The sequence below is a fragment of the Equus asinus genome, chromosome 2, assembly GCF_041296235.1.
Source record: "Equus asinus isolate D_3611 breed Donkey chromosome 2, EquAss-T2T_v2, whole genome shotgun sequence".
In the NCBI taxonomy this organism is placed as follows: Eukaryota; Metazoa; Chordata; class Mammalia; order Perissodactyla; family Equidae; genus Equus; species Equus asinus.
This window is the reverse complement of record NC_091791.1, coordinates 29,707,007-29,734,571: the sequence shown is the minus strand read 5'-3', so window position 1 is coordinate 29,734,571 and position 27,565 is coordinate 29,707,007. Positions and strand designations below refer to the sequence as shown.

The following is a 27,565-nucleotide window of genomic DNA, read 5'->3' as shown; positions in this document are numbered from 1 at the left end:
TGTGGGACGTGTGCCACAGCAGGGATTGATCAGCGGTGAGTAGGTCAGTGCCAGGGATCTGAACCGGCAAACCCCAGGCCGCTGAAGTGGAGCACCCAAACTTAACCATTAAGCCACTGGACTGGGCCCCAGTCTAGGGTTTTTTCATGTGTAAAATGGAGGCAATACCTACCTCATAAACATTTTGTGAGGATTAAGTGAAACAGTGTCTATGCCATGAATGCCCAACATGTAATTTTTTATTTTGGCTTCCAAGATACAGCATTCTCCTGTGAGCTTTCTCTCTGTTCCTTCTCCATGTACTTGATGGATCACTCTCTTTCCAAGCACTCCTTAAATATTGAGATTTCTCAGGTAGTTATCTCCAGTTTAGGGCTGTATTCACCCTTATTTTCATCCATTCTCATAATCTCACCTCTGGCCTATACCCTGATGCTCCCTGAAGCCCTATCACCAACCCACATCTCCATGAGTTTGGAACTATCTAACAGCACGCTAAAACTCAACAGATCCAAAGCAGAACTCATCTTTTCTTAGATCTGGCTGTTCTCTTCCCAATTAAACTGTAAATTCTGGGACAAGAGGGACCATTTGGAACATAGCTATAGTCCTGGAGCCTAGAAAAACGCCTGGCACACAGGAGTTAAGTATTTGCTGAAGGACTGAATGAGCTCTATCAATAAAATGAATGCTATAAGAGAGAAATGGCACCACCTGGGCCTTGCTCAGGGAGAAGTCACCTGTGAGATCCTGGGATAACTGCTGGGCCTAAAGCCCTGGCCCCTCCTATTACACACATATACTATTTCATTTTAATGGTTACAGGTAACATGAACACAAGATACTTCCGCAACCATGGAAAAGCACTTGGATTTTATTTGATAGTTTAAGTGTTTTTGAAAATATTGATAAACACAAGCTGTACTTGGAGCTGACAGACGTGCTTCTAACATAGGATTTTCATCCTAGATTGTGACTTTTTCCAAAAAATATTCAATCTGAGGCCTCTTGCTGCAGGCAGCTTCCATGCGAATGCACAAAAAAAGGGGCAGGAAAACAGTCCCCATGGGAGACTGTAGTTTCTTAAAAAACAGGCTGTTACTAATTCCTGTGATGTTCATAAAGTGTTTTTCCCTTTGCTTAGTCATCCAGAGTGAAGTCAAAGGGCTCAAAGTCTTTCCGGAAGCGGCAAGCCAGGGTCTCCTCCTCTTCCTTGCTGATCTGACACTGCCTCCAGTCAGACTTGTCAGGAATATTAAGGATGGCTTCACTGGCCAGGACCTCCCTGCAGAAAGAACACAAGTCAAAATGCACAGTATCAGCCCCAAAGCCTCTCCCTCCCTCTATTACTCTCCGGCCAGAGAGCTCTCTCCTCAGCATCAACAAAGAAGAAATGCAAATTCTTCCGACTTTGCTCATACCATTCTCTCTTGCCCTGAGTGCCATCTCTGCCAAAATCATACCCATTTTAAGTGACCAGCTCAGGTCCTACCTCTTTCCTAACCCCTCAAAGCCCATTTCTTCTCTCTCTCTTGAACAACCTGGAACTTACTGGTACTCAGAGAAGCAACATGGCATAGTAGAAAGAGGGCAGGTCCTGATGTCAGAAAGATCAGAGACTGAATTCCATCCCTAGCTCTGCCACTTGCTGTCTACAACCTGAACAGATTACTTCATCTACAAATCTTGATCTTCTCACCTATGAAATGCAAAGTAAAGATTTTGCGAGGTATGGATAACACAATCAAAGCACCGAACTAGCTGTGATTACATCCTACCTTAAAATGTAGCTTTGTCATCCCAACTAGACCATGAGTTTGCTGAGGTTTACAGAGTCATGCACCACTCTGACTTAAAAGTCCTCTCTCCTTCAAGGGGACTCAGGCCTACACAGGCACAACATCACAAGCTCAGTGTCAACAAAACAACTTAGCTCTCAGAACTACAGACAGACATACACACACACACAAGCTACCTTCTGATTGCTTCTGCTTTATATTTTTATTTTTACTTATTTTGATATATTAGAAATAACTATCCGTAATATATGGTTCATTTTCCACTTTGAAGCTACAATAAATGGAAAAGTTGAAAACAAATCACATGAGTCTTCTAAAAGTCAGAGGACCTGAGCTCAAATTCTGGCTCACTGGGCAAACGTTGAGCCTACTTCTTCATCCATATAATGAAGATAGAACCACCTTTTTTTTTTAATTTTATTTTTTTCCTTTTTCCTCCCCAAGCCCCCCCGGTAGATAGTTGTGCATTTTTTCAATTGTGGCATGTGGGACACCACCCCAACATGGCCCAATGAGCAGTGCTGTGTCCGCACCCAGGATTCAAACCGGCGAAACCCTGGGCTGCCGAAGCAGAGCGCGCGAACCCAACCAGTCATCGGGCCAGCCCCAGAACCACCTTTCTTGAACAATGGGGAAAAATATGTCTTTTCAAGTACTTCAAAAATACTTTTCAAGTATTTTGTTAACTATAAAATACTATATAACTATAAATTTGTATTTTGAAAAATTCTCAATGTTGAAAATACAACTATCAGGAGCACAAAAGCATTCAGAGAATCTTTTTTGGGCTTATGTGCCTGTGTGTATGTGCAATCATGTGCCTACATGTCATCACTGTCCACATGTGAATCTGTTGCTAAGACAACAACAAAAAGATAATGTCAGATTTTTGAAGCTCCTCACACACGTGTTCTCATTTATCAATTATCTTCTTGAAAATGTAGACAACTGGACTTATCCAACAGTAGCAATCTCTTGGCAGGCTTTCCAATTTAGTCCAAGAAGAGTTCAAGGTTGCCTCAAAGCTCTGTTCTAACTAGGGAAAAAAACAGCTGCAAATCACAGACACAGCATCAGATAATCTGTTCTACATATTTTCAACTCTTCTCCGTACTCTTATCTCTTCTTGCTAGTAACTTCCTGTCTTCAGTCTTTACTTAATCACTGTATGCTTTTGTAGTCATGTTCTGCCTGATATGAGGAGCAGAAATGAAACCTTATCCAGACCTTTAGGATACTACAGAATAATGAGGTTAAGACTTCACATCTTGGGGTCCAACAGAGCTGAGTTTGAACCTACTACTGTGTGACCACGGACAAACTACCTAACCCCTCTAGAGCCATGCTGTCCACTCTAGGAACTTCTAGCCAGATACAGCTATTTAAATTTTAACCCTAATTAAAATTAAATTAAATTTAAAAATTCAGTGCATCAGTCACATTAGCCACATTTCTAGTGCTCAGTAGCCACATGTGGCTAGTGATTACCTGAACAGGACAGTGCAGATTTATACAGCATTTCTGTCATCATGGAAAGTTGCTCTAGAGCCTCATTCTCCACAGTGGTAAATTGGGATGACAGTACCTACCTTACAAAGTGGGGAAGATTAAATGAGGCAACACATGTGAAGCACTTGGCAAAGTGCCTGGCACTAAGCATATGTTCAATTACTGGCAGCACTTTACTCCCTTGAGCTAGAATGTCCACACCCCAATGCTTGCCCTCTAATCTCTCTCTCGAGCTCAACTTCAACCCCTTCATGAAGCCTTTCACTAAGGAGAAATGAGCTCTCCCTTCTCTGAACTTCTAAAGTACATTGTTCCTCAAAACCTTGTTACAGTACTTTTCACATTCTGCATTACATTACTGTCATATACATAAATATCTGCCTTGCCCTAAGAGTACTGGTTCCTTGGACGAAGGACTGTTTCTTATTTGGCTTTTTATTCAACTATCCATGCAGCTCTCTACTTTGTTCACAGTAGGTCTAGTGAAAATACATTTAAAATAAGAAATACATACAAACCTTCCAAATTGCAAAGGAAAATTCTTTTTAATTCTATGGAAAAGCTTCTCTCCTGTGTCAAGTTCAACATAAAAATATGCTGCTCCTGGCTGTGCAATCTAAAGTAAACAGAATTTTATGAGGACAAACAATAGTGCTTTAAAAATCTAAAATCCTAGCTCAGCTCTACATTAATTTGGCAAAGAATTCAGTCTAGAAGTACAAGAAAAAGGATGTGAGCAGCTATACCAAGCCACTTAGTGGAATTAGAGTTTAAAAAGCCAAACTGGCAGATAACACAAAGATCCTCCCTGTGGCACCCATCTTTCTAAGTTCCTGCCCTAGGAAATCTCTAATTTCTTGCTCTTCCCAGGAAAGCACTAAGGCATTGCTGTAATGCCATCTTCATCTGCAGTCTAATCAATACCCCATGTTCTAGTTCCAAATTGTCACCTGCCTATTTAACATTTCTGGAATGCCTTGACAGTACCTCAGGCTCACCATGTGAGAAACCAGGTCTTTACTTCTCCCTGTATATCACCTTCTACTCCTGTTTTATATCACCTTCTACTCCTGTTTTACCTGCTTGATGTCAGAGTGCTCTGGGATTTCCAACAGCTCTATCTGCTGCTCCTGTGCCTGGGTAATGAAGGCATCTTTAATGTCATCAGTAGTGCAGCAGCTGAGTGGCACAGGAATAACCTGGGGGGTAGGGGTAGGGGATAGGGAGATAGGAGAAATTCTTTGTGCAGGTGCCAGAGAGGTCATGCCTCCTGCACAGTTCCTGAGAAGAAGCAAATCCATCACAGGGGTGGAGAAACACCCCTCAGCAGACATTCTCCTCAGGCCAGACAGACCTATGTCAGTCTGTCTGTAAGGACTTAAACTTATGAGATGGCCTGCCACATGTGAGAGCCAATTGCTGATGCAGGAAAGGCTAGAGAGATAGCTCTGTCATCAAGCCTTTGCCAGCTCCTAAATAATGTATGTGGCAGAGTCAGGCCCATCTGAAAACTTAACAAATGCGCCAGAAAGAAAGCCACCACAACTACAAACAAATTAACCATAAACAACCTTGGAATTTCTGAGCTGCTAGCTCCATGCAGGTTCTGGGACTATTTCCTACCTCTGAGCCTTCACTCACACTGGGCCTTCACACAAAATACCCACTCTCTTCCAAACTCTACCGATGAAGGCCCAAATCTTTCTTGGAACCTTCCTCAACTATCCATTCCTTTTCTAAACAAGGTACTTACTGTCTGTGCTGTTCACTTGCACTGACCACGCACTTCCCTGTGCACTCTCTAGAGTTATCACCAGAGACTCTTTAACCTTTCAAATGAACATTATTCAAATATTAATATGAAAGTTCATATTAAATATTTAATTTTATATTAGAATAATATATTTAAATATTAATTAAAATTAACATTATTTAAATATCAATATCCAGGTTCCCATTGGACCCCTCCAAGTTCTTGAGCAGAAACCACCTACCTGTAACTGCAGGTGATGGCTCTTATAATTTCTCTCAAATAGAACACACCGTTCCCCTCGACTCTTAAAGAACCGCCTCAATGTAGCCTTATACTTCTCCACCTCTTCCACCACCTCTGCTGAAAGCTCCACCACTGACTGGTAGTGTCCAATGGGCAGGATGAGGACATGGTCATCACACAAGCCTCCTTTGGCCAGGGCAAGGTAGCACTGAAGAGGAAGCACACAGAACCGAGACACCAATACCGCATGCATGGTTCTTCAGGGAGAAAAGCTTCCACAACGGTGAGCCTGACAGGGTGGAAAAAGTGCTCAAGAGCCTATCAAGAGACATTCTTCAACTTTTAAAAATCTGATTTTAGAAGTTATAACGACAATGTTCTCAAGTACCTGCTGAAGAATAAGATCAGATGCAACAAATTTCTATGCAAGTATCAAATGAACTGGCAGCAAATGAGCAGCATACAAACAGCCTTTTGGCTTCAAACGCACTGGAAATGAGGGAGACTGGACTAACAGTTGGCTTTCCCTTCCAGGCTCCCAACTTGAGAACAATTTTTTAGTTACTATCACTTTCAGCCACAGAAAGATCCCACTTCTGATTTCAAAACGACCACTTTCCCTATAGTAACATCTAATCTCACTGCTAAATACACTCCGTGGGTTCACAAAAAACGGCTAAGACGACCTCATTAGCATCCAATGTTCCTACAGCCCTAAGCTGCTGACTAACCTCTACAACATCAAAGCAACCATAAAACCTAATGGGGTGGAAGGAAGGAGGAGAAATCTCAAACTCAGATACATTCAAAGCGGTGGAAAACTAGGGTTCCCAACAGTGGAGGTCAGCAGCTAAAGAGCAGCCAAAAATATTTCTGTCAAAACCAAAACACGCAAGACTGCTCAACACTCAGACACTCTTTGAAGGGAAAACACTGAGTGTGTAGACAAAGGGCCAATGAATATCAAATGCAAGCAAATGATGAAGGTATGAGAGCTTTAGAAAACACAATCCAAAGTATACTTGTAGTGTTGTAGGTTCAAAGTTAAGGGTGAAGGAGGAGTCATTTATGTCTCATCTACAACGAGAAAGCCCAACAGAATGACAGGATAGGTTTTAGAAACAAACTAAAGGATGATCATCCTTCATTTACTTGGTGTAAAGCACCAAAACATTTTTTTAATTTTGACAATAAGCCTTTTTTTTTTTTTTTTACAATAACCATTCTTGATTGTATTTGTTTTAAAAGGTTACTCTAGAAGCCTGAGTCTTCTAGCCTTTCCTTTATGGCAGAGTCGCCACCATAAACATCAATTTTTATACTGTGATCTGCACTGAGGCTACTGAAGGTTTCTAGTCTGGACTAAACAGCACCCCCAATGCAGCACCTTCTGGTTCTTGTGGAACTGCCCAAATCCACTTGCCTAATCTCCTCCCTCCCTTTCAAACTCTCATCTTTTAACCTGTTCTATACTTGAATTATCTCTAACAATGCATGAAAAGGACCAGAATGAATGTTTCCCCCTTAAGTAAAATTCACGGATTTTGCAAGTTATTTTGGACTCTTAGCAGCCTTTCCCTGCTTTTACCAATTTGTGGCCATGGGCTGTCAGCATAGTTCTATGTATATCCCTTGAGGAAGGCATGGCAAAGACAGAGAAAGCTGGGGAAAAAAGGTAATGAAAGGAGATCAAGAGGAATGGTTGCAGGGAGAGGATTCCAAACCCTTTGCCAGACACCAGAGGTTGCTATGAGGTTTCTACCAGACAAAGGACAGCACGAGTAAGCACAGACTTGATTACTAGGTAGGCTCCAGGCTAAAATCCTCACGTGCCCTCCTACTTGGGGTGCTGGGTTGGGCCATAAACAAGACCCGAGATGCTTTTTGCCCTTCTAGCTTCAGGCCTAGATGAGAAGCAAACAGGTTTCCTCATTATCCTCTAAGTCCATACCCTGAGCTACATACCGTGGGCAATAGAAAGGTGAACAGAAAGAAAAGGTCATTTCTCCCAGAGGCCTAGAGCAGCACTGAGCTAAGTCAACCATTCCAAATCTCTTCTCCCCTGCATGGCATCTTGAACCTACTGAAGCTTCCCAAACAGATGGCAGTCCAAAGTCTGCCTCACCATACAAGTTGCATGGGAGAGAAGAACGGCATAAACTAACCCAAAGAGGAAAACAAGGTCCAAGAGAGAGAATCCAAAAAGGGCATTCCTGTAAAAGCAAGGGCTTTTCAAGTTTGCTCTTCTTCCCTCTGAAGAGTTCATCTACAGGCTCCATGTCCCAGTTGTGTCACAGGCCTTGACCCCGTTAGAGACAGGAGAGCTCCCCCTAGAGACAGGACTGTGCCAAAAAATCAAGACATAACAATAAATGTAAAAGACTGGGACGCTTCAGTCTGAAACAACAAAGACAGGAGAGGGATGTCACTTAAACTGTAAGACAAAAGTGAGACTCTAGTCAGTCCATCGGAGGCCACAATAAAGGGCCCTCAGATTGTCAAGAGAAGCTGAGGAAAAGGTCACCCTTAGAAACCAAAATTAGAACAAATCAATGGAAATGGATGAAAGTATCTGTCTGCAGAAGCACCACACACTAGGAAATAGTTTATAAATATTTCCCTCAGGAGCCTTGGGAAACAGCTAGTTCTAGCCACACGTGGCTAGGGTAAAACTGTAACCCTGAAAACGAAGCTTTTTTCATTCTAAGTGAGTGAAAAAGAAGGATAACGGTCTATAGGGAGCTCAAAAAAATGAAGATCAAAGAACAGTATTATTTAATGCCTAACTGAGCCTTGCCCAAGGAAAGTATCTGGGGAAATCTGGAATAGGATGACTTTACTGTGAGACACAGAGAGTTCGTCACGGTTTTCCACAGCCTAAATAAAATCACCCTCAACATCATCTAGTTCTCATAGTCTGATTCAGCGCTTACCAAGCAACTTTATAATTATCATCTTGGGTTCCCAGATACCCACGCCAGAAATGTGGATATGGGTATTCCTGTCATTAGGAAGCAATATCCTCTACTACTAGGCAAAACTGAGAATCTGTCATGGTAGTTTTTTATATAATTTGTGTGAATCAGTTCCCAGCATTACAAAATTCCCCATAAAAATTAATAAGCTCAAGTTTCTGAATCTAAAGATATAAAAAAAGAATATCAACATCTTTAACCCAACATGGGTACACAGCCAACAAAGGACTCCCTTTTTAGGACAAAGAAAATCCCTGTTTTAAATAGTGAGCAATTAATAAAAGCAATTCATCACCCCCAAGAAGTATGAACTAAAAATACAGAGTTCAAGAAGTACATAAAAGCATCACCCTAGGAGATCCATAACTATTTGTCAAAGAGGGAGAAAAGGAGGGAGTGATCTTATGAAACTGGCTCTGCAAAACCAGAGGAGAGTTGCTACAATCAAAAAGACAGACAATAACAAATGTTGGTGAGGACGTGGAAAAACAGGAACCTTCATACATTGCTAGTGGAAATACAATACGACACAGCCACATTGGAAAATAGTTTGGCACCTTCTTAAAAAGTTAAACATAAATTTACCAGCAATTCCATTTCTAGGTATCTATTCAAAACAAATGAAAACATACGTCCACACAAAGACTTGCATGCAAATGTTCACAGCACCACTATTCCTAACAGCCATAAAGCGGAAACGACCTAAATGTCCATCAACTGATGAATGTATAGACAAAATGTGGCATATCCACACAATGGAATACTATCTGACAATAAAAAGGAATGAAATATTGATACATGCTACTACACAGATGAGCCTCAAGATTATGCTAAGTAAAAGAAGCCAGACACAAAAGACCACATGTTGTATGACTCCATTTAAATGAAATATCCAGAAAAGGCAAACCTATGGAGACAGAAAGGAGACTAGTGGTTGCCTGGGGCTGAGGGTGGGAAGAGGGATTAATTGTAAATGGGCACAAGGGATCTTACTGGAGTGGCGGACACGTTCTAAATTGCATTATGTGATGGTTGTACAACTCAGTAAATCACTGAATTGCATAATTAAAGTGGGTAAATTTTATGATATGTAAATTATGACTCAATAAAGTTAATAAAAAACAAACAGATATCTCCTTCTCTGTAAAAGGTCCATGGAAGTAACTCACATGTGTGCCAATGTTGACCACCAAGTGCTTTTCCACTTCAGGGCTGGCAAGGCAAAACCAGCAGGGTCCTGGAGGCTGAGCTTCATGTGGAAGAAAGTAGATGTTACTGTGGTCCAAGCACTCTAGCATATAATCACCGAACAGAACTCAGTCTAGTTTGATATTTATATCCTGCAAGGACTGGTATACAGCACTGCCACAACGGGCTGGGCCGTTGTGCTCCCACGATGAACCCCCCCGCCCAAAACCACCACTATCAATGAACCTCTATTCTCAAAGTTCTGAATTTGTAACCAATCCACAGGTAGGTGATCCACAAGTGGATAACCACATATTGACTAAAGCAGTATGTAACTAGCAACAGGCTGCAATGAGAGAACACTGAACTGGGTGTCAGGAACCCTAATAATAGTCCCAGCTATGCCACTAGCTAGCCAACTGACCCTGGGTAAGAAGTTTACCTTCCCAAGGTCAGCTTCCTCATCTTGGAAACAAGGGGATGGGAAAAGAGGATCTCAACGAAATAGCCTTAAGGTCACTTCCACCAGTTTGATTTTTCTATTATTTTATAAACCCACATTAGTTTTGAAGGCTCTTTAACTCATATGTTTATCTGACATGAAGGAATGGAGATTTTTCCATAGTTCTTACAGGAACAGGTTCAGACAGCCTTAAAGTCAGGCCATCATTGTAATATTGTATTTTTATTATTGGTCCTAATGACTCATTGTACAATTTCCCTCTGCCAAAAGAGGCTGTCTTAGCAATGCTGCTTCCCAAACAAGACCTGAAATAACAGCTATTGCTCACACAGGAGACCTCTAGAATCAAGGTACTTACGAGGTTTGCGAGGCTGCTTTGGGTGAGGAGATGACTTGCTATCTCTGCCTGTAGATGAACGCTTCCTTCCCTGCTTTTCATTTAAATCAAAGAAAAATTGACAGGCTGTTTCTTCCTGGAATGGCCAAAGGTAGAAGAGCAAAGGTTATTAAACTAACCTTTAGACAAGCAGCCCACAATTCACACACAAGGGAACACTGCTGCCAGGTAATGTCTATCTTTCCTCCCAGCCCTTTCTGCCTATTCTAGAGAAGAAAAACATCTTTCCAGTCCTGAAGCCTGGATTCCCAGTCTTACTTCTCAATATTTTCCAAGCTACCAAATTCATCTCTTTGGAAAAGAAAGTTAAAATGCAAGTTATAGAGCAATTCTTGCCTAAAACAGAACAATATGAACTCACTCAAATTCTTTTTCCTTTCTCTCTCAATAGGCCCATAGCACAGTCCTACAATTTCACAGGTCAAACAAGTCTAACTGAACTTTAATTAAAAAGATGAGCAGGTTGCTCATAAAGAAAAAAAGCCTGAGAAGGCAGACCATGCACACTAGTAAGGGAATCCGACAGTCATCACTTTAGTGAGGGAAAAATTAATTTCAGAAAAGTCTACTATTAAGAAAGTTCTTCAGAATGAGTCTTATTTACCTATTAGCACTCATTATAAAATCACAAACTACACTGCCACCAAATAGTTGGAGCCTTGCCTGAAAAGTTAAGAACAGATAATCAACTTCAGACAAGGAAAGATTTAACACTATGATACAATAACCCTAACATATGAATCAAGTTTAGTCAAAGCAAAACTGAACATGTGAAACTGGTAACCCCACAGATTACCTGAAATCTACGAAGGCTTTCTAAATACCACCATGATTTCCCAAGGAAAAAAAAAGATCTAGATGCAAAGGATTAAACTTGTCTTATGAACTAAACTATAACCAGGAAAGGGATACCTGTAATGGGCAATCTTGCCCAGAAAATTCCACCTCTCAATCAGAACATACCTCAGGGGCAGGAATTTGCTTTCCTATGGATGCTTCCTTCCCAGATTTTCTGTATGGGTTTTCAGTGACATCTGGAGGCTGTTTTACCAGTTCTGCTGTATCCATTAGTTTCATAGGAACAATACTGAATGCATAAAGGTACTTTGGGAGAAAAACAACATAACATTAGGGGAAATACTGTTTATCCAAACGTAATCAACCTATTTTATTGCAATTTCACAGAAAGCTTCAGAAATAGAGTAAAATTAAAAGAGCAGCAACTTGGCCCATCTATGCTCAGAGAATACACAGTAAATCAAATGCCAATTCAGTGATCTCTGCGGGGCTAACCAAGGGCTGACGAAGTAACGAGCAAGAGATCAAAGGCCCAGCCCTCACAAAAATCAGTCCTTACACCAAACAACCATCACTACAAGGCCCTTAACCCTTGAACACAAACTGCTTCTGTCTCTGGGTCTTTTATCTTTGTGGACTCTGTCAATCATGGCACTGCCATTCTTTTTTTCCTAATGAAAACTAAACTGGACAACTTAGGGCTACCCTCTGATATTATACAATTTCTGCTGTACATGCTGATAAATTTTCTTAGGGACTAGTAGCAAAGAAGTAAATATTCATAAAGCATCCAGAATCTTGGACTAATGGCACAAATATTGAAAACTTCAGATGAAATATGAATAATGCTTAACCTCACTACTGATCAGGGAAATGCAACTAATCAACAATGATATACCATCTTTCATCTATCAGATTGGCAAAAACTTTAATAAAAATGTGACACTATTTAGTGAAAATGTGGATAGAAAAAAAAACTTAGACATATACACTGCTGGAGGGGGTGTAAATCAGAACAAAACTTTGAGAAGAATTAACAGTGCTTGCCACATTTAAAAATGTGCATACTCTTTGACTGAAGTATGAGTTGGTTAGGGCTGAGGCTAACAACGTACATAGTATGTACATTGTTTATGGCACGTTATAGTAGAATAATCTTCAGATTATGTATCTATTTTCCCACTTGACTGATTGTTCGGATTTTAGCTGTCTCAATCCACAACATCCTGCTTTTGGCCCTAGGGAATAAGAAATGCTCTCAGGGAAGTGAGAAAATTAATGTACTTTTCTGATATGTTCTCTCTCATGCAGCTGCACTGTCTTCCAGTACAAAGATAGATTCCAGGTATCGCTAAAATTTCCCAAAGCCAAGGAGGGCTTAGGCAAATCCTTGGGAGGATTTTGTTATTTCTGCTAAATCAAGTTGCTAAGAAGGAAAGCAAGAATACCATCTGAGGGCAAACTCATGCGTACCCAGAGGCAACCACATGGATGTAGGAAGAAAGGAAAATCATTCATTTGAAATTCTGCCTTTGTTCCACTGGGCCTATTTTGCCAAACCAAACCCTTCTCTAAAACTTCCTAAAAAGGACCCAAGGAAACTTGAGCTTTCATTACCATACCTTTACCAAAAAGTCACTGAGGTGCTAAAACCTTGCAGTTACGGAAAAGAGAAGATCTGAATGTTAAACTGGGCAAGAGAAATACGTATCAGGAAGATAAATATTAACCTACCACCAAATACTCAGATCTTTACCTTTTTCTTTTCTGGATTTCCAACATTTGCCAGAGCTATGAACCTGGTGGCATGCTGTGCATTTTCCTGCAGAACGATGTGGTTTCTGTAACATATTTGAGAGATAATGGGTTACCAATAAACTTTACTTTTAATTTACAATTATGAAATATGCAGACTCCATGCGACCACAAAAAAAGCACAGATCCTGAGTCCATCACCACAAGTAACAATCTCAGATATTACCTGTCTGTCTAGTAAGACAATCATCCCTACCTCACAGGGCTGTTGTTAGGAAAAAACGAGATCACATATCCAAAAAGCACAAAAACTTCAACTTTCAGTTTTAAAAGAGCTGCAAGATTTGCAAAATGTTGGGGCCGGTCCCCGTCCAAGTGGTTGAGTTTGTGTGCTCTGCTTCGGTGGCCCAGGGTTTCTCCGCTTTGGTCCTGGGTGTGGACCTAGCACCATTCATCAAGCCACACCGAGGCGGCGTCCCACATAGCACAACTAGAAGGACCTACACCTAGAATACACAACTATGTACTGGGGGGCTTTGGGGAGAAGAAGAAGAAAAGAAAAAGACTGGCAAGAGATGTTAGCTCAGGGCCAGTCTTTAAAAAAAAAAAAGATTTGCAAAATGTTGACAATTGCTGAAGCTAGGGGATGGGTATATAGGAGGGTTCATTATACTATTCTCTCTTGTATAATAAAAATCTAAAATAATGAAAACAAAAAAGAAATTAGTTTTAAGCAGAAAAACAAGTTTCAAATAATAATATATAGTATGATTTCATATTTCTAAGAAAAATATAAAAATACATGAGTGTCTCTATTTCATAGGAAAAGATATGGTAACTACATATACCAAAATACTTTTTTGAGCTTTTCTGTGTTTTACAAGTATTCTACATTGAGCAACTATTATTTGTAATTAAAAGAAAAAAAAGTCGTGGCATTATATATATTTTTCGTTTTTAGTGAGTTGACTATTAATACAGATGCTAATCCTTAAGTCCTTTACTTTCCTCATGCTACAAAAATTTCCTGAATCTGTCACAAAATACTATTTTATTTTCACAAAATCTAGTCTAATACCATTTTATATAAATATACACATATATATTTTATATTCATATTGAAAGGAAATAAACCAAAATACACTCTGTCTGCTACAACCTATTCTTTTATTTTTATTTATTTATTTATTTATTTATTTAAAGGAAGACTAGCCCTGAGCTAAGTGCTGCCAATCCTCCTCTTTTTGCTGAGGAAGACTGGCCCTGAGCTAATATCCATGCCCATCTTCCTCTACTTTCTATGTGGGACGCCTGCCACAGCATGGCTTGCCAAGCGATGCCATGTCCGCACCCGGGATCTGAACCAGCCAACCCCGGGCCGCCAAAGCGGAACGTGCACACTTAACTACTGCGCCACCGGGCTTGCCCCTATGATAGAATTTTTGTTACAGCTCTAGTTAAAAAGTTGCAGAGGGTTTTTTGTTTTATTTAAGTTTTATTAAGCTCTAATTCAAATACCATACAATTCACTCATTTAAACCATACAATTCAATAGTTTTTAGTACATTCACAGTTGTGCAACCATCACCACAATCTAATTTTAGAAAATTTTCGTCAGCTGAAAAAGAAACCCTATACCTATTAGCAGTCACTCCCCATTTCCTTCTAACTAGCCCCCGGCAAACATTAATCTACTTTCTATTTCTATGGATTTGCTTATTCTGAACATTTCATACAAATGGAATCACACAGTATATAGTCCTTTGGTCCGGCTTCTTTCATTCAGCACAATGTTTTAAAGGGTCACCCATGTTGTAGCAGGTATCAGTACTTCCTTTTTCTTGCTGAGTCACATTCCATAGTATGGATAGGACACTTTTTATTTATCCATTCATCAGCTGATGGACATTTGGGTTGTTTCCACTTTCTGGCTATTATGAATAATGCTATTATGATCATTTGTGTACAAGTTTTGGGGGGAGCTATGTTTTCATTTCACTTGGAATAGGAGTGGCAATGCTGGGTCATATGGTAACTATGTTTAACCTTTTGAGGAACTGCCAAACAGTTGTGCAAGCAGCTGCACCATTTTATATTCCCACCAGCAACACATGAGGATCTAATTCCTTCATATTCTTGCCAACACGTATTATAATTTGTCTTTCTGATGACAGCCATCCTAGTGGGTATGAAGTGGTCTCTCATTGTGGTTTTGATTTGGATTACCCTAACGGCTAATAATGATCATGCTAGAGAAAGAGCATCTTCTCATGTGCCTATTGGTCACTGGTATATGTTCTTCAGAGAAGTATGTATGCAGATCCCTAAAAGTTAAACAGGTTTTGAGTGGAATGTTTCTCTAACCTCTGTTTTTAGTGCATGGTTTTAGTGCAAGAGGTTTTTCTGGAATGCACACACGGAGACATAACAGAAGAGTCTGCATTACCTGTGGTTATACCTGAGGCCATGGGATTGTGAGGGAAGGGCAAGCTATTTTCTTCTTTTCGCTCGCCTATATTTTTGGAACTTTCAACATCTACATCTACTACGTCTGTGTTAAAAAAAAAGTTTTTACCCATTATTTTAAAGATTATTCATGCCCTTTATCAGCGAAGATAATTCAGTTAACTCTACCATTTACAAAACACTCGTTTTATTTTCTCTTTTTCTCTGCAATACATCCTTTAAAACTTCCACCTCCAAACTCATACAAAAGAAAAAAAATTGATATGAGTTCTTTCTTTTTTTTTAAAGATTGGCACCTGAGCTAACAACTGTTGCCAATCTTCCTTTTTTCCTTCCCTGATTTTTCTCCCCCAAATCCCCCCAGTACATAGTTGTACATATTTTAGTTGTGGGTCCCTCTAGTTGTGGCATGTGGGACGCTGCCTCAGTGTGGCTTGATGAGCGGTGCCATGTCCGCGCCCAGGATCCAAACCGGCAAAACCCTGGGGGCCGCCAAAGTGTAGAGTGTGAACTTAACCACTCAACCACGGGGCCGGCCCCCTGATACGAGTTCTTGATTCCCAAATTGAAATACTTCTAAAGTGATTATACTAAGTTTTCTTTTTTTTCTTTTTAAAGATTGGCACCTGAGCTAACATCTGTTGCCAGTATTTTCTTTTTTCTTCTTCTCCTCCCCAAAGCTCAGCAGTACACAGTTGTATATTGTAGTTGTAGGTCCTTCTAGTTGTGGCGTGTGGGATGCCGCTTCAGCATGGCCTGATGAGTCGTGCTGTGTCTATGTCCAGGATCCAAACCGGCAAAACCCTGGGCCACGGAAGCGGAGAGCATGAACTTAACCACTTGGCCACGGGGCCGGCCCATATACTGAGTTTAAGAGTTTACAAAGAGTACTGTTTGGCCTGATCAAAACAGCACTTACTGTGCTACATTGAGCTATGATGATTAAACAATATTGTTACCTCAGAAGCTCAAACCTCTAAGGGGTTCTTTATAGTCCAATACCTTGTATTCCAAATTAGGAAACAAATTCAGAGAAGCTGAATGATTTGAGAGTCACTAATTTCAGTGCCTGAGTAACTAAAAGGAACCAAGATGTTATATGGCTAAAATGAACATGAGCAGTTTACACAGAAGATCCCAGTTAAACTCTTTAAAAAGCCAAAAGAACAAAATGCTACTCACCGATATGGAAGCCTCTCATAATAGGTCTTTTCTAAAGCAGCAAAATGGTATCTTGGTTTCAAGCCTGTGGCAAGACTGGAGACCAAAGCAGAGCCACATTTTTTGGTATCCACTTCTCCCTAGTAAACAGAAACTCAGTCACCACACGAGATGTAAGAGCTATCAAGAAATGCAAAGAAATAACAAGACACTTTGAACTGATATTTGTCCCTAAAATATATCAACTGAAATTTATATGTGGATACAGATGTGGGTAGTAGGATTTACATAGTGAATTCCACACTTACGGCAGTCAGAGAAAGCACAAACACATAAGGGGAACTGGGTTGTTATGAATGCTGAAATAGGAACAGTTGCTGGAAGCCAGAGGTTAAAAGGTAAGTTTTCCATACTAATACCCAAAATAGGGTTTATTAAAATCGTTTTTGGAAAGTAAGCTCCCTCTCAGGAGCCCGCAAACTGTGCTTCTAGAATTTGCCCTATTGTGCACCTGCAGTTCTGACAATGCAGACAGTCAAAGACAATGTGGAAAATAACCATTAAAAGCTAGCTTTCAGGGCCTCTAGGATCCACAGACTATTTTGTATGGAATATTCAAGGGCTTCCTCACGTAAGCATGCAATCTTTTATTTTGCTTCAGTCAAGAAAAGTGTGGTTTGTTGAAGGGCACAATCACACCCTTGTTACAAAGTCTGTAACATAGTTTGTCAAAAGTTAGGCTTGTTCCCAGAACATCCCCAGCTTCCATTAACAACAAATTACGCGCTCTCTCATCCATGACATTATTATTTTTTTTAAAGATCTTATTTTTCCTTTTTCTCCCCAAGGTCCCCCAAGTACATAGTTATGTATTTTTAGTTGTGAGTCCTTCTACTTGTGCTATGTGGGAACGCCACCTCAGTGTGGCCTGATGAGAGGTGCCATGTCCGCACCCAGGATCTGAACCGGCGAAACCCTGGACCGCTGAAACGGAGTGCATGAACTTAACCACTCGGCCACGGGGCCAGCCCCTCCATAACGTTATTTATGTACTTTATTCTAAAAGAAGGTATTAGCTGGAAATAAAGAAATTACCAAAGTTAACTTCCCACTAAGTAAAGCAAGAACTTCCTTTTGTCTTATGCGTGCCTCCTTCAGGTTTCTGCTGAAGGGCAGAGAATTGGCCTTGAGGTCAGCTGTAGTACCAAACGGAGTGGTGAACTATACTGTTTTCTCCCCTACAAATATCTTGTATGGTTATTTATAAACTTTAATCAAAATCCTCTTTTAGACCCCCAAAATGAAGGGGCCTCATTCTTCTCATCCTTCCTTACAGAGCATCAGTGTCTTTCTCCCTTCCATCATCACTTTAATAGTCCTCTGGATCTCCCCTTGCTTTGCTATATCTTCTCTATTCTGTAACCAGCACTGCCCATTGTATTCTGGGTGAAGAACCACGGGTTTGTGGAAGGAGAAGAGAGCACTTTTCCTTTCAACATCCTCCCTGACAATGCCTGGTATCTTCTTGGCCATTTTAGTCATTGTGCTGAAGTTGACAGAGAGTGGTCTAAAAGGCCTTTTTCTGGATCATTGCTGATACTTCTACATCTATTAATTGATATTTGTCCCTAAATGCATTCTTCCATTTCCCTTCACTGAAGCTCACCTGACGCTTTCTGCCCTCACATGCAACCTTTCAAGTTTCATTAGCCTTATTACCACCAGTGTAGCATTTCACAACCCATGATAGCCATCACTCATCAACCTGGTGTACATCCTCGTCTAGACAGCTTATAAAAATATTCAGATCAAGTGCAATGGTGAGCTCCAATGCATTCATACTAAACCTTTCATATTAGAGAAGTACCAAGTTTTCAACATCTCATTTCTCATCTTTACATCTTTAGATCACTATCTTTGATCCCATAATGATTCCATAAAAAAAACATTTTGATCCAAAAAGCTATAATCTGGAATGAAAAGGGGGAAATACAATTGCAGAGCTGCCACTAGATATAAATCTTTGCACTGAAAATTAGTGAACAGTCAAAACATATTAAGAGGAAACTTGAGAGAGGCCACTTGAAGCAGAGAATATAATTTAAATTACCATTCATTTATAATTAAAATTTTAGCAATCTCCTTTGTGAATTGTGCTTTCTTAAGATCAACTTTTGCTTTGGTCAGTTGATACAGCTTTAAGTATTCTGAAGAAATTTACAAAAGACGTCTACTGAAAGGTATTAAGAACTAAAATACTCAATATAAAGAAGAAAGAAAGCCCAGATTAAGCCAGTGCAATTTACTTTTAGAAATTCCAACTGAACAAGCACTACTCACAGAAAAATTCCCAAAGTTCCCCACATACTTGGGCCACGGGGATGTGAGCAAGATATCAACACCTTTAAACTGGGATGTTGAACAGAGCATTGTTCTCAGGGAAGACACATCCTTGGGACTAAAACTGTAACCTGGGACCGGCTCATCTAAGGACTCTGTCCCACTGAGGTACACAATCTGCAGCCCCGAGCTTCCAGTGAAGATACCTTTACGACCTAGGTTCAAAGAAAAATGGATAAGTTGTAGTTAAAACTGCAGAATGATGAAATGTTGTTATGGTGATGAATCTCTCTCTCCCCCCATGCCATGACTCTCCTATGTCCCAGCCATTCTACGTGTCTGGATGAGTGAAAACCCTCCTCAAGCCCCACTTCTGGCTACTAGGTCTCAGTGTTGGATGGCTACAACAGTACTCCTGTTCAGTAAGAGCAGCCCATATGTGGAGGCTGCTGGAGCACACAGGCCAGTCTGTTTACCCCAGGTGCCTTACAAATGAAAAAAGTTGGGAAGCACTGATTAAGAAAAAGGCTTTCTGCCTTCTAGAGACTCTACATGGACTAAAAGAAATCCAGACACCTGAACACAGGAAGAGGTAATGAGGAAAAAAAAACAGCAGTTCTAAGAAAGCTATAGTCTAGAAAGATGTACCCTTCAGGCAGGCAGCAGCTTCCAAATGGAAAACATTTGGAAAGAGCAACTGCTTGGGAAAAATTGAGAGACTTGACCCTCTTCTAAATTTACTCCTGGCTTGTGCCCTTTATTCTGTTCCTTCTGGCTGCCTCCAATACCTTGCTCCATCAGTTTTCACCTCCTTTTCATCTAGTGAGTCTCTTCTTCTCAAATGACTCTTTCCACATACTAACTAATAACCACACAGACTAACTAACAAAGGAAGACGTATACTAACAAAGAATAAAGTAATAAAGGCGGGGCTAGCCCCATGGCCGAGTGGTTAAGTGCGTGTGCTCTGCTTTGGCGGCCCAGGGTTTCGCTGGTTGGGATCCTGGGCGCAGACATGGCACCGCTCATCAGGCCATACTGAGGCAGCGTCCCACATGCCACAACTAGAAGGACCCACAACTAAAAATACACAACGATGTACCGGGGGGGCTTTGGGAGAAGAAGGAAAAATAAAATCTTTAAAAAAAAAATAGACTTTAAAAATAAAAATAAAAAAATAAAGTAATAAAGGAATGTCCAGACTAACTAATAAAAAGAGACACATAAGGGCCGGGTCGGTGGCACAGCGGTTAAGTGCACATGTTCTGCTTCGGCGGCCTGAGGTTCACCAGTTTAGGTCCCAGGTGCAGACATGGCACTGCTTGGCAGACCATGCTGTGGCGGGCGTCCCACGTGTGAAGTGGAGGAAGATGGGCATGGATGTTAGCTCAGGGCCAGTCTTCCTCAGCAAAAAGAGGACGATTGGCAGCAGATGTTAGCTCAGGGATAATCTTCCTCAAAAAAAAAAAAAGAGAGACACATATACTAATAAAAAACTAATAAAGGAGCATTTACTGCAAAGGAAATGTAGCTTTCTAGAGCAATGAAAGATGAAGACAGAGAAACTATGAAGAGCAGTGGAGTCATACACATACTAACTAATAAAGAAACGTCCTCTTCAGTTTCAAGTTTCTCAAAAGAGCAGTCCACGCTAAGTGTTTACCTCTTAATTAGTTCCTTAACCCACTGCAACCTAGTTTCCCTCTGCCACTATTCTCTTAAGGTCATTAATCACCCTATATACTTGCCAAAGGTCTCTTCTCCTGAAACTACGCTCTCTTCACTTAGATTCTATGAACTTGACAGTATCTTTTTACCTCCCCAAACACACCTCTAATCACTTTCACCTCCCTCTGCACAGCCTCTAGATGAAGATATACATGCCCCCACCACAGGGAACTATAATCTGCCTGCTTCCCTTCTCATATTTCTTCCTTAACAATTCGATCCCCAGCTTTATATTTCATCTTTATGGGACCAAGTCCCCAAAACACACACTCTTCAACACAAGATTCAAACAATCTTGTTTACATATTCTAGAAAGAACTATCACTTCCATCTATAAGGCGGATGTTCTGCTGGCACTACAAGCTCACTATCACATTTACTATCAAGTTCATTGCGCCTCCTATTGGATCTCAAAAAATCTTCCACAGAAACAACCCCAATACCTTGGCTGCTCTTTCCACTCCTGACACTAAATTCATATGGTAAAATGGCTCTCAAATATCTACAGTAGTGGTCATAATCCAAATTTATTAACTACACTGAGAATTGACATAAGTCAGGCCCATCTATAAGAAGAGAATTTCAAAATTTATAGTTCACAACTGTGGTTAAAAACAACAAAAATCCATCCCTCAGTTTTTTGCCTAAAGGGCCTCATATGAGTGAAGTAAGATGAGATGAGACTGCTTACATGAGGGCCACAGCCAGATGTAGAGAATAAAGGCCAAGATGGACTAAGGTAAGGAGGCAATGGGAGGGCATTTACAGCAAAGGAAATGCAGAAGCTTCCTAGAGAAATGAAAGAACAAGAGAGAGGAAATGTGCCCAGCAGAAGAGCCATTTTAGAAAAGAGTAAGTTGAATGATCCAAGATGCAGGAGACCGACAACAGGGGGTGGCTGGGCAACAAAAGCACAATTTGATACTGGTTTTCAAAATGGCCGGACATTGAAAGAACCACTAAAAGAGATTCAGGGGATTGTGGAGGTAACAACTTTAACCTGGAATTGGAAAGTGGATCTGGAACCAGAAAAGGACAACGGGAGTGAAAAATTCAAGGATCAGTACTAAAAATGAGTTTCCAAAACCTTAGTGAAACCTAGAGCTATAGCTAGTTAGGAGTCTAACTAACAAGTAAGTTGTATGTATCTAGCAATGTTATATGGTGAGAACACATACATGGAATTTTTTTTTATCATAATTTATACTTTAAGTACTCCATACACTGTAGTCAAGTAGTTTATCCTCTAGTTGGCTGAAAGAGTATATATTTGGTTGTGGGAATACAAGATTGGAGAAGAGGTGCGAGACACAACAAAGGAAAAAATGCCATAGTCTTAAGGGTATAGACAGACTTTAGTAAAGAACCCCTTGACCCCCATTCTCTCAGGCAGTAATGGCAGAAGAATCCAGCCAGAAATCTCCAGGGAGACTAATTCCTGGGGACACTTTATTATGTTCATTACAAACACAAAAAATATCAACTTACCCAGATAAGTAATGTTTTCAGCTAATTCACACCCATCAGCATCTTGGAAATATTTTACTGTTTCCTGGTTATTTGCACCCAGCACATATGTCTGAATAGGAGCTAGTGAGAGAAACATACATGACACCACATAGTTACCAGATCTGCTTTGGAACTTGAAAAATGCTTCCTCATAAGAAAAATACTCAAGCCAAAGTAAAGAGTCTACAATCCTATATGTGGAATATGCTCACCACATAGGATATCCTATACCCAACTTTGTGGCCTATCAACTGATATCACTAAGGCTGATGAACTGACATCTTAGAGAGAACAGTCAATGTATAATTACGAAAACATAGACCCTAAAGAACTTGATAAAGAGAACACTAAAACTGGAAAAAGGAAAGGGAACATATGGTTGCATTTATTCAATTCCTGCCTACTTAGAACTATTTTTCTGGAACTAAATCCAACCAAATTCAAAAAGTGAACATTTAGATGCACTGGCATTCTGCCCAGCTCAATGTAGAGCTAAAAGAGAAAAGTCTTAAATAACTAACACATGTAAAAAACAACCCAGCAAGAACTGTGTAGCCTTGAAACTTTGTTAGATGTCATTATTTGTTAAATAAAAATAGTATCTATACCTTTCTTGATGCCAGTTTTATACTCCTCCCATTCAGCATCCGGAGTGGAGCCAAAGAAATTTCCTACACACAACAGCAGCTAAAATGAGTTTTTTAAACAGATATGAGTTTTTTTAATATCAAGTCGTACATAATTGATAGCAACATTATTCAGCTAATTATCCTACTTAGAGGTCTCAAACCAGGTGTTTCCCTTAATCAATTTACAGAATTTCAATACATAATTCTTTAGCAGCAATTGTAGTTACTCTGATTCTATAAATTACTAAATTTTGGCTCATTGGCTGTCAAATTCATATTGGGGTTTGGGAAGAGGGAGTCAGGGAAAGATGGAGAAATGGACCTTAGAGAATCCCTCTGTGAAATATAAAACTTTAAATAGTAGATACCCTGAGAGATACAGGACATAAAAGACACATTTCCTGCCTATTGTCTTTACTCAACCTTTTTTGTTTTTTGAGGAAGATCAGCCCTGAGCTAACTGCTGCCAATCCTCCTATTTTCGCCGAGGAAGGCTGGCCCTGAACTAACATCTGTGCCCATCTTCCTCTACTTTATATGTGGCCTACCACAGCATGGCTTGCCAAGTGGTGCCACATCCGCACCCGGGATCCGAACCAGTGAACCCCAGGCCACTGAAGCAGAACGTGCGCACTTAACCACTGCGCCACCAAGCCGGCCCCTTTACTTAACCTTTAACCCAATAAACAGATTATCCCCACACCTAGAATACTCTTCTGTATTCTAGGAGTTTACAGTCTACTTGGCAACCACACATAACATTTATATAGAGCTCTTTAGTTTGTGAAGCATTTGCACGTTATCTGATTTAATCCATACCATACACCCATGAAATAGATCTGCACTTCCCAAAGCCAGTGGTCAGAATCACTCACGGAGGTTTTGCTAGTCTGTTTTCAATTTTGGCTACAGCAATAAAGTAACAAGATTCAAATTCAAAAAGCATAAAAAGACTGGGGCTGGCCTGGTAGCTGAGTGGTTGGGTTTGCACGCACATTCTGCTTCGGCGGCCTAGGGTTTTGCCCATTTGGATCCCAGGCACGGACATGGCACTGCTTGTCGAGCCATGCTGAGGAGTCATCCCACATAGCACAACCAAAAGGACCTACAGCTAGAATGTATAGCTGTGTGCTGGTGGGCTTTGGGGAGAAGAAGAAGAAGAAGAAGAAAAAAGAAGACTGGCAACAGTTATTAGCTCAAGTGCCAACCTTAAAAAAAAGAAGTATAAAAAGGTAAACAGGTCTCCCTTCCCCCAGCACTCAGCAGCGACTAAGTTCCCAGGCTCACAAAAGGAACTCAACCTAACAAAAAAGGAGAGGACGTGTTCAACCAAGGAATGAATAAAGGAGCCACAACTCTATTTTAGTATGTTTGACTACAACAGTAAAATTAAATTTAGTAAAAAGAAACATCTTACATCAAAGTTTCCACTTTTCTTCTGAATTGCTCGAACTCGATTGAACAAAACGTCAAACTTTCCTTCAACATCTCCACAAGCCAAGCTGCAAACAAGAGACAAGCGTTGAGGCAATTCAGGAAACACGAACCAGCCTGCCAGGTTTGGTTTATACTAGTGTTCCTGGATCAGGAAGATGTGTGGTCCATCTCTCTGAGGTTACCTGAGAGGTTCAGTGCACATAAACTATGTCTGACCACTGGGCAGCTCCCCCTAAAGGTCTTACCAACACCTTCAACTCACCATACCTAAAATTCAGCTTATCATTTCCTCCAAAACTGAACGAGCTTCTTCTCCTCAATTCCCAAGTGTTGTGGATAGGTCTATCACCAACTTAGTCACCAAGAGTCAAAAATCTCCCATCCGGTCTCTAAGTCCCATCAATCCAAACATCTTACACATCCATTCCATGCTTGTTATTCCCACTGTCATTCTCTTAGTATAGGGCTTCAATCACCCATTCAACAAACACATACTGGACACCTACAATATGCCAGGGGCAATATGCCGAGTCCTATGCAAAGTACACAGTAGGAGCACAAAGAAGAGGAAGACTCAGTTCAAGCCTCAAAAAGTTCACAATCAGGGAAGGAGAGATACTCTGACAGTTATAAATATATATGAAAAGGGCTACAACAGGAGATACACATAAAGTGTTATGGGGCAAAGAGAAAGTGCCAAGAGCCAAGATTCGTAAGACAGACTGGCCCTAACTTGTAGTAATTTCTTCCATTCTCTTACTTCTGAGTTTTTTGGTTTTTTTTTTGCTGAACAAGATTGGCCCTGAGCTAACATCCAGGCCCATCTTCCTCTACTTTACATGTGGAATGCCTGCCACAGCATGGCTTGATAAGCAGTGCATACATCCGCACCTGGGATCCGAACCAGTGAATCCCAGGCCACTGAAGCAGAGCATGCACACTTAACTGCTGTGCCACCAGGCCGGCCCCTCATATCATTTTCTTAATGTCTTTTAACTCATCTTGAAATATTCTAGTTCTTATTGTTTCGTCAGCATGTCTCTCTGGAGTTCTGTTGTCATTCATATCACTGAAGATTTTCAAGCTGGGGAGTGACATGATCATATCTGTTTTAGAAAGATTATTTTAGTAACAGAGTGAAAGATGGTCTGGAGGAACAAATGACTATGAGCAAAAAGAGCAACGCCAAATGAAGGAGGAGAGAAACAGATGAGAAATTCAGAATTCCGAACACAAACACAAATTGGAGTAGAGAAATAGGACGGGAAATGATGGAGAAGGAGGAATGGAGGATAGCTGCAAGGCTGAGCAACTGAGGGTCCTGTGATATGGCAGAGGCAGAATCAGAGAGAAATGTAATGAATCTGATATTGGATACAAAGTAGACAGCACACTTAAATTTCCTCTAATGCCTTCTCTTCTTCTATCCATCCTACATAAAGCCAACAGTTTAATCTTCTTTCCTCAAAAACATTAAGAGAACTCTACTACCTGCAGAACTCGCCACAAATCCCTCATCTCTCTTCCCACTGCTTTCTCCAAGTTTCCCTAACAGAAGCCTTCTCCACTGTCAATCTGATCACTTCTTGCCTCTGCTATTCCCTGGGTAGTTACTTCTAACAATCCCACTCTATCCATCCTGAGTCTAAATTTTTCACATCCTTAAAAGCCTAGCATATCTCTAAAGTTTCCCTGATTGGTTCAGAAAGTCACTCTCTTCTCAAAACTTCAGAAACCCATATAGCATTTCAGAGCAAGCTCGGTAATAAACTTTTAGGCATTTTTATTTATCTTCTGAGCACCACATCTTCTAGGAAGCTCTCCAGGCCCTATCAGTCATGATTCCTGGTGCCCCCACAGGATCCTGCACTTTCTCTATCATAGAAGTTGTCACATGTAGTTTTCATCATTTCTGGGAGAGCCATCGTCCAGTTTGCACTTCATGGGACAGCTCAAAATTCATTTCCTCCTAATATGGGCCCTTTTCCAGTGTTTCCTATCCCACTGAAGAAACACAGAAATATAGGACCCCAACAATGTCAAATCCTTCTCACTCACGACCAAACCATCTCCAAGCCCTGTTGATTTTATCTCCTTAACAAACCTCGAGTTCCTGGTCTTTTCTTCTGTCATTAGACTACCTAATTCTAGTTGTCCTCTATTTGGCTCTAATTTGTTCACATTGCAGCCACAATCACCTCCCAAAACGAATTTTGATCATGCCAAAGCCTTCTTAAACATTTCAATGACCTTTCAAAGAAAATTTTGGTGAAGAAGATTGTCCTTTAGCTAACAACTGTGCCAAACTTCCTCTATTTTGTATGTGAGATGCCACCACAGCAGGGCTTCACTGGCGGCATGTAGGTCCACGCCCAGCATCTGAAGCCGGAACCCCGGCAGGCCGAGGAAGAGGAGCACGCGAACTTAACCACTACATCACTAGGCCGGCTCCTGGATGACTTTTTAGGATAAAGACAAAAATATTATTCAAGGCACAATCCTCACTCCCCTGATTCCTCACATTAAGCCAAATACCTCTATTATACACCCTCTCAGACCCGTGAACTTTTTATTCCAACATTCATCACTACCGTAATTTTACATTGATCTGGATTCTTCGATTAGTACCTGTTTCTCTAGGCTAAAACTCCATTAAGGCAGGAACTCCATCTATGCAACGCCTAGCACGGGGCCTGGCACACTGCAACTGTTCAATAAATATTTGTTGAATGAAACGAATGGAAGTCCTCTCTTCACCACCCCAGCGCCCCCTTCTCCCAAAAAAGTGCGCCAAGGCAGGAGCCCTACCAAGCCATCCAGTCCACCACTGACCAGGACCAATCAATGAGCCCCATGCATGGAAATGTTTGTTAATAATTAAGTGTGTGGTGTGGGGAGAAATAAAGAGGAAATTATGTGTCAGAGGCCAGGACGGCCTAAAATGGAGGTCTGATGCTGGGAGTTTCCGCCTCTCCCAGCGAGGGTCGCTCAGAAGCGAAAGAGGCCGGACCGGCCAGGCAAAGACGTGATCGGAGCTCAGCCGCCGCCGCCCCTGCTCCCACCCCCACCCCCACCCCCGCCTTTCCTCTTCCCTTCCAGTCCGGAGAAAGACCCCCGCCAGCGCACTCGCGGAGAGAGAAAGAGAGAGGGAGGGACAGGAAGGGAGACCTGCGATTCGGGCTCACTCACAGGCGCAGCGGTTTCTGAGCCATCCGTCCCAACAGCCTGGGTTGTGACGACCACCAAATATAAGGACTCCGAACCCGCGCTCCTCAGAAAACTGCGGCCGCACTACAATAAGACGTCAGCGCACGCCAGCCAATGAGGGCTCACTTTTCTACGGAGAGCGCCGAGGGACAGAAGCCACCCTCAGGTCGTTTGGCCTCAAGGATGAATCAAGGAAGGACAGCAGTAG

At 41.1% G+C, this 27,565-nt stretch overlaps 1 protein-coding gene and 1 non-coding gene across 15 annotated transcripts; both read right to left on the bottom strand.

Annotated features, from left to right (window-relative positions):
- Nucleotides 1-854: 854 nt before the first annotated feature.
- On the bottom strand, nt 855-27,542 carry CWF19L1 (CWF19 like cell cycle control factor 1). 14 transcript variants are annotated; one of them, XR_011494548.1, is made up of 15 exons: nt 27,340-27,476; nt 24,131-24,215; nt 22,693-22,771; nt 22,064-22,165; nt 18,848-19,062; nt 16,529-16,647; nt 12,882-12,966; nt 11,291-11,431; nt 10,289-10,403; nt 9,449-9,528; nt 5,303-5,512; nt 5,062-5,137; nt 4,388-4,507; nt 3,827-3,924; nt 855-1,285 (listed from the first exon to the last, which is right to left on the bottom strand). XR_011494548.1 is itself a non-coding variant. In XM_014865660.3 (14 exons), the coding sequence occupies exons 1-14, from the start codon at nt 27,360-27,362 to the stop codon at nt 1,141-1,143; spliced, it is 1,617 nt and encodes a 538-aa protein (XP_014721146.2). In that variant the 5' UTR covers nt 27,363-27,542; the 3' UTR covers nt 855-1,140. The 14 variants fall into 14 exon arrangements, 13 of the variants coding, with proteins under 13 accessions (XP_014721146.2, XP_070341644.1, XP_070341659.1 ...); XM_014865660.3 differs by lacking the exon at nt 5,062-5,137 and having other exon boundaries at nt 27,340-27,542; XM_070485543.1 differs by lacking the exon at nt 5,062-5,137 and having other exon boundaries at nt 22,693-22,755; nt 27,340-27,463.
- Nucleotides 4,710-4,855, bottom strand: LOC123283643 (small nucleolar RNA SNORA12). Its single transcript, XR_006524319.1, has one exon. It is a non-coding gene; the product is annotated as a small nucleolar RNA SNORA12 (small nucleolar RNA).
- Nucleotides 27,543-27,565: the final 23 nt, after the last annotated feature.

What these genes read in the sequence shown, in the direction of transcription:
- CWF19L1 (XM_014865660.3), bottom strand. Translation starts at nt 27,362, where the DNA reads ATGGCTCAGAAACCGCTGCGCCT. An exon ending in TATGAGAGGCTTCCATATCG is followed by an intron (nt 12,967 to 16,528) that starts GTGAGTAGCATT and finishes AATATGTTACAG; the next exon opens with AAACCACATCGTTCTGCAGG. An exon ending in TTTCCTTTGCAATTTGGAAG is followed by an intron (nt 1,286 to 3,826) that starts GTTTGTATGTAT and finishes TTCTTTCTGCAG; the next exon opens with GGAGGTCCTGGCCAGTGAAG.